Source organism: Candoia aspera, chromosome 2 (assembly GCF_035149785.1).
Source record: "Candoia aspera isolate rCanAsp1 chromosome 2, rCanAsp1.hap2, whole genome shotgun sequence".
In the NCBI taxonomy this organism is placed as follows: Eukaryota; Metazoa; Chordata; class Lepidosauria; order Squamata; family Boidae; genus Candoia; species Candoia aspera.
In genome coordinates, this window is record NC_086154.1 from 131,182,588 (window position 1) to 131,194,648 (window position 12,061).

The 12,061-nt window shown below is 37.7% G+C and overlaps 1 protein-coding gene across 2 annotated transcripts in view; it reads left to right on the forward strand.

Annotated features, from left to right (window-relative positions):
* The window catches only part of LIMA1 (LIM domain and actin binding 1), a 56,914-nt gene that overhangs the window by 3,392 nt on the left and 41,461 nt on the right, over positions 1–12,061 (forward strand). Inside the window, exons 1-2 of one of the 2 annotated variants that reach the window (XM_063293624.1) lie at positions 891–906; positions 9,109–9,242. In XM_063293624.1, coding sequence (XP_063149694.1) covers positions 9,127–9,242 — 116 coding nt within the window. In that variant the 5' untranslated portion in view covers positions 891–906; positions 9,109–9,126. Of the gene's footprint in view, positions 1–890; positions 907–9,108; positions 9,243–12,061 lie in introns of those variants that run through there. The other variant, XM_063293625.1, reaches the window with a different exon arrangement.

Sequence of the window (12,061 nt, forward strand, 5' to 3'; positions counted from 1 at the left end):
CAGCACCCTCACTTTATTGGATAACACCACTGAGGTAATCTGGTGGTATAGTTTTTAAAAGTCTAGGTTTTAAAAAGCAAACCTCATGTCATGCCAATTATATACTAGTCGAGAACTGCTTTTGTGAAGGGCAAGTCTGTTGTTAGCTTTCTCCACTCTACTTTCCCTTGGAATGATTGCACTGCAGTTGTCATACATGAATTGCTGCAGTTAGTTAGCAAGCAAGCCATATTTATAATGTTAGGCCATTTGCTTGTGGCACTCTTGATTGACCATTCCAATATACCAGGTAGATACTTTGGAGTGATTTTTTTCCCCCTGTAGTATCTTAAAGATGTATTTTTCACAACTACTGAACTTGCCTTTAAACTGTCATACTTTTACTCTTTTTACTAAAAAGAGCAATTTTACTCTTTTTAAGAAATGAAGTTGATCGATTTGTGGTCATCACTCCATAATTTATGACTAAATACTATTTATAGTTCATTGAGATCTCTTGGAATGTTGATATACTGTGACAGAATTTGAGTTGGACAGACTAGTGAATGAATGGCCTTTAAAATTATGGGAAGGCTTTGGCTTCATTTGTGAAAGTAAAGAATTAATACATTTTCAGTTTTAACTATCTCACAGGAGCCTTGACTTGTATAGAGATTTTGAAAAGGAAGTCTTTTATGGTAAGAAAAAATGTTGAGGAAAACACCTTTACTAGGCACCTTGAGGAGTGAATTTCTGAGGGAAATGTATTTATGGAAATATAGCTTTGCAAGCTGCCAGTTAACTTCTTAACCATTAGCTTTGTATTTTCTGTCACTTATATGTATTTCAGTAAATCATTCCTGAAAACAGTTCTATAAGAGATTGGAAAAGTGGATGTTGAGAAGAAAGTAGCTCAGAAAGAAAAAGGTAATCAATTAAAAATTATTCTGAAGCCATTATTATAGTAATGCATGTTCTGTTTTCTTGCAAAAACTGATTGATTTTGGCTTAATGTTTCTTTGTAAATTCTGCTCTTATGGTTGATAAACTGTGGTTCATATAAGTAGGATTACATATGGACTCATCCATGATTTATTCAGTATTTTATGATTAAATGAACTATGGCCTGTTGTAATTGGCGTACCCATGTTCAATATTATACCTTAAAATATGAGTAATGTAGTTATTTAATATCTCTTGTTGAAAAGTTTTAATTCTTTTTATTTATGTGGTCTTGATAAAGAGTGGGACCTAAAGCTATAGAATTATCTGTTACATTTTCTGATTGTGACTCTTCCCCGTCTAAGCTATTTTATTTGCTCCATAAGTTTGTTGCTCATTTTCTTTCTTAAATTGCCAAGTCTCTCTTCAATTTCTTGTAGATTAAATTTGTCTTCATTCTAGAGCTCAACAAGATAAAATAATATATTTGCCTTTTTTGTTTTATTCCTACTCTGTACAAATTTAGTATTCTGTAAACACTATAATTCTTCTGTCATGCAATTAATATTCATGTTTCTACTTCATTGTAGTCCCAGATTGATATTTTTAAAATGCTATCCTTCTAAAATATTACTGAATTTGCATATTTACAATTGTATACAATTGCCAGGAAAATCAGAATTCTGAAGCGAATTACAGTACAATCAGATATAGATCTCACAAAGCTAAAACTGGTAAAAGCAATGGCAATATGGTTCATGGAAATAGTGGTATATATTGAACATTTTAAAAGATCCATTTGGAAAAATTGGCTAAATACTAGCTAGGAAGGATTAGATGTATGCTCTGCCAAGCAGATTGCAATTGATATGGGAGGTTTGCACAATTCTACAGATTTGTGTGCAAATGGCACCTTTGCCCTGATTAACTTCTATATTCATTTTGGAGTATGCATGAAAAGTGTGTTTGTACAGATGCACTGTTGGGGGTGGACAGACACACTGTACTTGGTTCTTTAGGCTTAGAAGTTGTAGAGGAGATCTTGTTAAAGTAAATAGCGGAAAGCTTTTGCTAGGCATGATTTTATAGAGAAAAGTGGACTTGGCTGGGAGGGAGGGAGGACTGGTTACTTATCTTGCCAAATTTCATGCAAAGCTGCTTATCTTGTTTATCTTAACAGTTTTAATAAGAGTGAATTTTGCCATAGAAGGTGCATGAAGTGGCAAAATTTGGTGACTGTTCTGGTAGTGCTTCAGCAAAACATTTACTTTTGTGTTTAGTTCTGAGGGCACTGGTAATCTATTTCTTAAATCTTTCTGTTCTTGATTTAAAGAAGCAAAACATAATTTTGAACCACTGTCTTCACTGTCAAGAAAATGACTTCTTACCCTGTTTTGCATCAGGACTTAAAAAAACAACTACATTGAGATCTTAAAACTTACCCATTCTGAAGCTTCAGTTTCAATGGTGAGAGGCACAACCAACCTAGTTAGATAATGTTTGCTTTACAGATGAATGTGCCCATGTAAACATTAACCACAAAAAACACTTAATGTCCTGAACCAATCCTGGGAGTACTTTGATAAAGAGTTTGAGATGGAAAGCTACTCATTTAGCTGGCCTTTGCAAATACTATTCTGTGGGAACAGTTATGACTCTGAAGCTTTATCAGCCCTATCTCTGTGGAAAGGTGTGCTAGTGCCAGACGAAAGATATAGAGGAGAGCATGCCTTACCCTTATGGCTGTTCCACATGTGGTGTTTGCATGTTCTTGGATTGGCTGTGACATCACACCTTCATCTTTGCTAACAGCAGAACAGCTTACATTCTTCCAATGGTGATGAGCTTCAAGGTTAATAGTCTGTGGTTTGATGTTACGCCAGCAGCTGTGGCTGGCATCTTCAGAGGTGAAAGTGAGCTGCCAAGAAGTGCACTACAGAGCAGATCATTTCACCTCTGAAGATGCCAGGTGCAGCTGCTGGCAAAACATGGGATATCAGTTTGACATTGGCCCTGAAAGCCTACATCTATAGACTAAGTTCTGGTTCTGCTGTGGTGCAAATGGAACTGCTATGAACCTAGTTTGCAGCATCAACACTGGATCTTTGGGGTGGGCAGTTTCCCATTGGCAGAAACACTCAGCTCCTTGGCTTTCTGCCTTCCCTCTACCTGGTAAACTGTTTTAATAATTACATTTCCACCCACTAGTCTTCTAAAATTGAACAGAGGAGCAGCTTGCTGCCATCCCTCACAACTATCAGGAAGCTTCTTTTCAAATCACCATGGAAAAGAAATAAAGGAAAGATGGAATGATTTGAAGAGGGCTCCCACTAGATACTGATTTTTCTGATCTGATCCCCTATTAGTCAGCTGAATGGAATCCTGCCATATTTTGGTAGTGAAGACAGTCATGTACTATCCAGAATATTATTTTTAGGCTTAGTGGAATGAAAATGGTGGCTATGGGGAGCAGCCTTTCAAAAACGTCTATGAAAGTACACATTTTAGGTCAAAGATTAGTCGCTACTGTACCCTCCTTCTTTCTTGCCTTTCATCATGTTTGATGAAAAGGTACAAGAACATTGAAAGGTTAAAAAATTTCTTGGTATTGTTGAAATGTTAAAAAATTTCTATACTTTTAAAGTTATTGCCCTTGTAGATACCATATTTTTTTCCCTCATAACCAACATGACTTTTTTTTTTTTTTTTGGCTTATGCTAGCTAGGGAGCAGGTATTTCTGGGTAATATCTGATAGTTTCTGGCCTTACTGGCCACTATAGAATGATATGAAATCCTGTGTGGTGTGTGCAGAGCTTCGTGTAAAAAATACAACCTAAAGCTGGAAGACAATAGTTGAAACCTGTTTCACAGAAATCCAAAAACAATCAGTTCTCATCTTGGCATTTACAGTGTTCTTAGCTGTTAGAGTACCATCTCCAATGCAAAACTTTAACAAGAGATGCTTAAAATCAGAAAGATGCATAAATCAGGGCTATGTGAGATTCAAAAATTATTTGGAAGAAATGCTTCAGCCATTGTGTGAATTATAGTACCTCTCTGCTAGTTGTAAAGCAGCCTGATTTTTTTCAGGCTTCCCTGTGACCTTGAAGAAAGGTACTGCAACATTAACCCATACAGTTGAATGAGTTGGTTCCCTTAAGCAACAGCAGCTTTCTTTCAGATTCATGTGGAAGCCTGAAAAAAGCCAGGCTGCTTTAATTAACAGCAGAGATGCATAAGGACTGAAGTATTTCTTGTGAATCATTCTGAAGCATGCTCAGCCCTATAAATTAGCATTGCAAGGAAAACATTTGTACTTTTAATCTTGAGTTAATGTGTGACCATGACGCTTCACCTTTATAAAGTGTCTATTAAATAGCACTCTTAATAGTAGGTAAGGCAAGAGGGATCAAGGGAGTGCTGGTGAACAAACACTTCCTGGGATCTACTCAGCTTCATTTTAGAAACATGTTTCACAAACATTTTGAATTGCAACAGATTATTTACACAAGTGGTTAAGTAGAGATCTTTGTGTTCAGTCATATGCATGCAATTTGGTACCAGGTGCCTAGAACTGTGGATTAGAGTATAAATTGGCATTAGAGGAACAGAATCCATAACACCTGATTGCCCCTAAAGCCAAGCACAGGGGAAAAAAGAAAAGCAATAGCTTTTCCCCAGATTTCCTTCTCAAATCACTTTTGGATGAATAGGCAAAATTATACAGTTGCCCTACCTGCTAAATCCAGTGTTGGTAAGTGAAGGTGTTTGGTAAAGGAGAACTAAGTTCACATAATTGTTGAGTAATAGGAATTCGTGATCCAACCGCTGCAGACTCCTGTCCTATCCTTTGAAAACAAAATGTGCTGCTATTCAGTTCTGAAACAAAAACTGTTTTGGAGAAGTTGCAGGCATGCTTACTATAGATGTTGTCACTGCCTTAAAGAAGCCACCCCTTTTCCTAGGCTTACATGGTAGCCCCTTGGTTCCAGGAGAATGTGTATCTGAGTTAAGGAGGAGGTAAGAGTGTGTGACAATTTGTTGCATGATGTCTGCTTCCTTAACTCAAAACACACATTGTTCTGGGACTGCACAGCTACCATCCAGACCTGAGGAAAAAATGTGCTTTTATGGAGGTACTCAGAGTGCGTTCTTACCTTTTCTGAAGGATCTTTCCTGTTTCAGATCCGAATTGCTGTACCTCATACCTTCCCAAGTTCTCTGATCTTATTTCAAAGATGAGAGATACTTTACATCTTGAGAATTAGTAGTCCTACCACATGGAGACTTTTCCTGATCTGTTTTGCAAATGCCCCTATCAGTCACATGGCGTTAATGACAAATCAGCACTGGGACATTGCAGACACCCCAAAATTCCACCTTCTCTACAACTTTAGGATGGCAGCTTAATTTCTTCTGCGACTCCTTATGGAGTGGAACGCATTCCTGTGTGTTTCTCTTCTGTTTCATTGGAGAGACTAAGTGTTTCCCATGCACCCGGCCTCACAGCTCACATTTCATGCTCAGTTATAGTGAGCTCCTGAAAGCAATTTGCAATCTGCCATTCAGGAGGACAAAATAAAGGAAAAGTGGATTAGGTTTCCAGTACATTAGGAATGGCTTGCCAGTTGAATGGGTGATGATGTGACAGAGCTTGCTTTAAAATAGAATTTGAATCTTCCAGAGTCAGAGGTGCACTCCATGTCACCGTACACAGTTAGATGTACAAACACTGTTGCAGGCATCACCCCAGTTCTCTGCATTGCCCACAATCAAATGAATTTGCGGAACAATTTTAATATGAATATTGTTTTATTTATGATTAAGGGTAGTATACAAATGGAAATAACTAATGATGCAAGATTTCAATTGGGTAGGAAACAGGAAAAGAAGTAATGCCACCAAAATGTAAAGGACTGATGAAATTAAAGCACACTTCAAAATAATAAAAAAGATTTTGTTTTTTAGAGGAGTGCTGATGCCAAATGCTGTTACATAATGCAGGACAAAGGGTTTAAATTACGAATGAGAACCTCCTGTTCTAAATTTTATATCAAAAGCCTGTGTGTGCACATTTCAGACTTCTTATATGAATAGTCTGCCCTTCTCATGATAGCCGCTTGAGTAGATTCTTACATTTTCCAGCCTAGTTTTTGCCTTAAATCCATTCAGTGAATTGGTAAAAGCAACAGCTTCAGTTTCTTGAAGAGGGTCTAGATAGCTCATTTTGTCAGTATCTTTCACAGGTCTCTTATAGAGTATATGCATTTGCAAGTATAATTGGCACTTTTTCCTGTTATGTAGAGAATAGACGGTCTATTCCTCCTGCCAGTCTCCACTCAGAGGGATATAACTTCCTTCAGGGTTTCTACAGTTGGGTCATTTTCCCCACATAGCAGAGTGGAAGAACCAGTTTCTATACTTCCTGTGTGCAGTGTCTTGCTCTTGTTGGACTTCAGCTTCTGTGTCTGAAACTGGAGTTACGTCCTGGGACTCATTTACTACATAAATGCTGGTTGATTACAAGAGGTTCCTAGACAGGAATGCCTAAAGCAAGAAGTCAAAAGTCATCCCCCCACCCCACCCTTCTCCCTCCCTGTAATTTTTTTCTTTGAATCCTTGAGGAAAGTAAGAACAGGAAAACAACAGCCCTCTCATCTATTGCCTAAAGACAAAGCTTGCATTATTTATTTTATTGTACCTCACTTTTATTTCAAGTTATTCCAAATGTATTTATAGTTTTTGTGCCCTTTTTTATTCTTTGTAGCAACTCTATAGCTATCTTAGCATAACCTTTTCAAGCATAAATATGGTTGAAAAACTTCAAGACTAAATTAAAACTGAGTTATATTTTGTGTGAATCAAGCCATCACATTAAATCACATTGTGGTTATTTGGGTTTAGCATGTTTATTGAGCAAAACCATTATTTTGTGTCAATCATGGGTTATGGTAACATATTAAGCCATGGTTTGCTTAACCAAGTTTTAATCGAGTTGACTAGGTTCATGCCACACATTTAATTGAAACATTGTTTATTTACCACAAGAGCTAGTTTCAGAAAACATGTTAAGCCATAAACAAGGATATACAATTTGGTTAAGATGTATAAATCCAGCCAACAAGTTATGGTGTGTTAATTCAATTTTTTATTAAATTTGTGTTTAGCTTGGTTAAATAGTAAACCTGTACATATTTTATGGCTTAGTAGAGGATTGAACAGGTATTTCTGTAAGTTTGGGAACTCTGAGCCAATCACTATCCACCAGTGAGCTTCACGATGAAGAAAAGATCTAAATCTGGGGCTCTGAACCCGCCTGTCAAGAGGGCACTCCAGTGGTTGCCTTGTTTCATAAAGTGCCCTTTGATCGTACCAAATAATAATACTGTTCTTGGTGGCTTTAAGGGCTTTTATAAATTTGTGTTTCTGTTTAACTCAGACATCTAATAACACGTAGTGGTTTTGGGTACTGTACTTTAGCATCAGTTGGAAGTTAAGCCCTATTTCTTTTCCACACGTTGATAAAATGATAAGTTATCATTAAGGAGAAATGAGATTCTCTGAAAGGTGAAGTATTACTTCATGTAGTGTGAGTCTTGCCTTCTAACTTGCTAAAATGGGCAATGCTACGTGACAGTGTAATAATTGCACATGGGAGAAACTGCTCACCGTCTGCTTGGACAGGAATGCTTTTGTTTTGCTGTTCACTTAAATTCCTGCTTCCAGGAATGTCATCGCATAACATTCAGCCAATGTGGTGCAATGCATGCTTTGGACATGGGACGACTGCTATTTAAATATCTGCTTAATCGTGACGTGGACTCAGAGTGTCTAAGTTGCTGGTTTGGTTGTTGTTTTTTTTGCATTGCCACTATTTTGCAAGGTTGCGGTGAAGCTAGCATATCCTATTTTTGAGCTTAAGACGGTGGGAGTTGTAGAAAGAAAATTGTTATTAAAAAGCTTTTGTGTGCTGCAGCTCACCCTATCAGATACATAGAGTAGCTAGACTGATGATGTAGGATTTAAATTGAGGTGAGGTGGGGAGGAGAGGGTGAAAGACAGGTTATGCAGATGCAGGTTACATGTGATACAGATTACAAGTACCTTATCGCTTAATAATTGTAATGTACTGTATGTTAAACCCATTGCGTTTGTTGAGACCTTTTGAAGATGGAAAGCTATTTGTTCCTTTTTTTAAAAAAGAAAAAAGTCCAGAGGGTCTGATACAAATATAAATCTGCTGTACAGGTTCTTCACTTAAGAATTCTCTCATCCATGCATACCTACCCAGCTCAAAGTCTGTCTGGATAGGCTAAGTTCGTGTTCTGGAAGAATCAAGGCAGTGCATGGTAGTTTGAGATGGCTCCAAAGTACACATACATTTTAATGCCTTCTAAAGTTTGACAAGTTCCAACTTAGCTGCCTTCTTACACTTCCTGGTGCTTTCCAGTGGAGAGTCATTGCCTTAATATGGAAACCAGCTGTTGTTTGGAAAACAATCTTTTGTTGTGAGAATGGTATATTCTGTATCTTGTGTTTTCTTTAGAGTTGTCATTGTCCACATGATGTGTAAGCTGACAATTTCCTGAACAAACCTTTCTGCCTCTATTGCTTGCTTTGAGTTGGTCTCACATACTCCAGTTACCCAAATGCATGGCATAAAGCCACACATGATCACTGTACCATGGCATTATAGACTTATTGGCATTATATATTAGTGGCAGTATACTGGCATTAATGTACTGATGTGGGTCATTAGTTAAAGTATACCTACTGTATTAACATATTTTACTATAAAAAGTATTGTTTTAGAGACTGATCTAGGATTCAGAAAGAGGCTCGTAGCATCTTTTGAGACTAACAATTTTACTTAAGGCAGAAGTTTTCATGACCTACAGCTCACTTCATCGGATGCATGGAATAGCTTGATTAATTTTTCCCAACTTGATAACTTCCAAGGCAATACAGGCTGGAAATTATGGGCATTGCAATCTATCACATCTAGAGGATCAGAAACAAATATTTCTGAGAGAATGTTTTCTTAAAATTTCTAATGTGCTTAGGGTCTAGCATGAAATAGCTTAGTTTTTTTAGTCCATGGGAGTGGGGAGTTACTGTCACTCAAAGACAATGGGATGGAGAGTATTTCTATGTAAAAATCAGTCTTTCTTTTTCATTCTTGTTAGGTATTCCTACATTTCAGAATGGAGCCATCTCCCTTTAACAGAAGGCACTGGGCTTCACATTCGTTGAGGGTAACTGCCAAAGAATTGTCTCTCAATGTGAATACATCATCAGCTCTCCTACAGAGGTTCTCCAAGTAAGTTCTGTTGGGATTTTCATGTTGAGATTTTATTTGTAGAATAAAGATTTTTTTCAGATATTGCTATGTCCCATACTTTAGAATACCATGTTTTAAGACTTTATCACATTTTTTCCAACTGGCAGCAATAGTGAGTTAAGCTGCAGTAAAACTTTGTGCCCAATATCAGTTTCTCTAAAGATATTCAGTAAACATAAAGGAGGCATAGGTGGTACTTTTACACACAGAAGTTTGGTGATTTCTTTACACGTAGTATTCCAAAACTCTGCTATAGTTAGGCATGTCCACGTTAGATGCAAATAGGTAAATATCGGAGCTTCTTAATGGGAATTTTCAACCTTTTTTTGTTGGGGGTAGGTAATTGAGAGAGTAAAGTGTGTGTGTGAGGGGAAGAGCTGAATACTTGCCACCTCAGCTCAGAGTAAGCAACTGCTCCCTCCTCCCCTGAATGCTCCTTAACCAACGCTATTTTTTCTTTTTCTTTTTTTTTTCTGGCAAAGTGGCACATTTTTAAACAAAATATTAAACTGGAGCTACCCACACTTTTTATTTTTTTCAGACTGCTTAAAAAAAAACACGGACCCCTAAAAGACTTCTTATATAAGGATAATGCTATAATCTGGCACTTTACTTTGTAGCATTTATTGTTTTTGTTGTTATTAATGGTTTAGATTCCCCTAATGTCTGGTGGCCAGCAACCAGCAAAGGTCTGACATGTTGGAGTCTACTGGCACGGCATCGCATATTCCCTCACTTAGCTGATTGAATCATCTTTAGCATGGTACAAGGATGAACTTTTAAAATGGAAAGTATTTTGCTATGTACTTTTCAGGGATTTGCTTTCTTCCTTTAAAGATGTTGTTATTAGGTATGCAGTAAGGAGGAGATGAGCAGATGCTGAGGTTCAAAAAAATGGAGCAAGGATTCTAACTCTTGAGCTGACAAGGAGCAAATTGGAATAATGGGACTAGATTTAAGGATCTTTCCTTGGAATTATGCAAACTCTCTGAGCTGCTTGCCTCAGTCTTTGAGAGCCTGGGGTGTTGAATATGGTGGTGGGAACTTCAATGTACCTTGGAGATTTTTGCTGCTCAGTTCAGATGCCCCATCAAACCATAGTTTGCTATACTTTACATATGTTTGAACTATTGAAGTATATAACAGTAGTTCAGCCAGACTTATTTTGCTGCTTTCTGGCTGGTCTGTGCTCCAATTTCTATGGTGCATTTCCCTCTGCAGGTGGCACAACATCTGTAATTATGGATTGTTGGCTTACACATGACGCTAAACTTGAGTTATGTCAGATTTTTTAACCATGTTTCTCTTTATTGGAGAATTATGTTCCTTTGCAGAGAGGAAAAGGCAGAGAACTGAGAAACCATATTTTTGTGCTTAGGAAAGTAAACTTCATGGTAACCAAGGAAAGGAGCCACAACTGGCAGCATATTCTGTCTTAAGTGTTTTCAGGAAATGCTTCTCTGAATTCCTGAGAGAAAAAAAAACACAAGTGAGCACAGTTCAGTTTGACATTTCCAAAGGAGAAAGGACAGAACTGAAAAGGTCTGGCTGTTGTAATCCAATCTTTCAGCAATCTTACCTGCCACTAGCATGGCAGCACCTTCTCCACTGGCTGAAATTAGAACTGACTATCCATGGAACTGTTCAAGATGGACCAGCAGAAGCTCACTTTTCTGAATATTCTAAACACCCAACAGCTTCAGCAGGGTGGCCCATTCATGTGGAGATGCTGCTGTAACTATTTGGATGGTTTCTTAGCCCTTGACAAAAGGATAGCTCCAGGGGAGCCAGTGTGCACCCAGATACTGCTTTAGTGCCTCCCAGGCATTCTGTCCCAACAGATTTTTAAAAATGAATTTATTTTAATTTTAAAAAAATGAAATTGGCATGCTACAAAGTCAACTGACAGCTTCCAGCAACACTTTTATTTCCAAGGATATTTCATAGGCCCCATCATTGATGGATGGCAGCAAGAGAGTGCCTTGCTTGAAAGTATGTGTGCCTTCCCTTAAAAAAAAGGACCAAAGTGGAGGGATGCTTTGGAGCATCTAGCACAGGAGTGGGGCTGATTCAGTTACTTTGTGATGTGTGTTGTTTGGCAGCCAGTATTTCACAAGGGCACCCACAATAATACTTAAAATTCCAGGTAGCCTCAACAGGCTAAAAAGCCTGGAAACCCTTATTCCCCACTGTAGTTATGTACACTTGAATTTTTCAATGATCATATGCTGATCTTTGCTCATGGTATGCAATACTTCTGATTAGTATTTAATTTGTCTCCTTTTAGGCCATTCAGTGGAATCACAAATAATTCTGGATTCTCAGAAATGTATAACTTGAGAGAGTGACTGGTTCATGCGTCACATTAAGCCAAGTTTTGGGTAATGCTGATATTGACAAACCCAAAATGGAACAACAGACTCAGAATGCTAGTATAATAAGCCACTTTTGCCTAGAAGCTTTTTAGCTTTGAATTTCCCTGTTAAAAGGGTTGGTTACAGATTAGTATGAAGGCTGAGAGAAGGTTAATCAGATATTTTCAGAGTATCAGAAAGAAACTTTAAGAAGATGCAGTGCAGTGAGAACTAGCTCAAACATACTGTATTTTGTTCAGCTTGTAATGTTTTGAGGATGGAGAAAAAGTCATACTGGCATTTGCATCACCATTTTTTTCTTTGTGATTCAGTTCCTGCCCCACCCCCATTTTTTTCTCTGTTCTACAGTATTATAACACTGTTACTCAACAGAAACTACTGAATCAATTTTAAAAAATCATACCTGATGCCTTTACTTGCCTG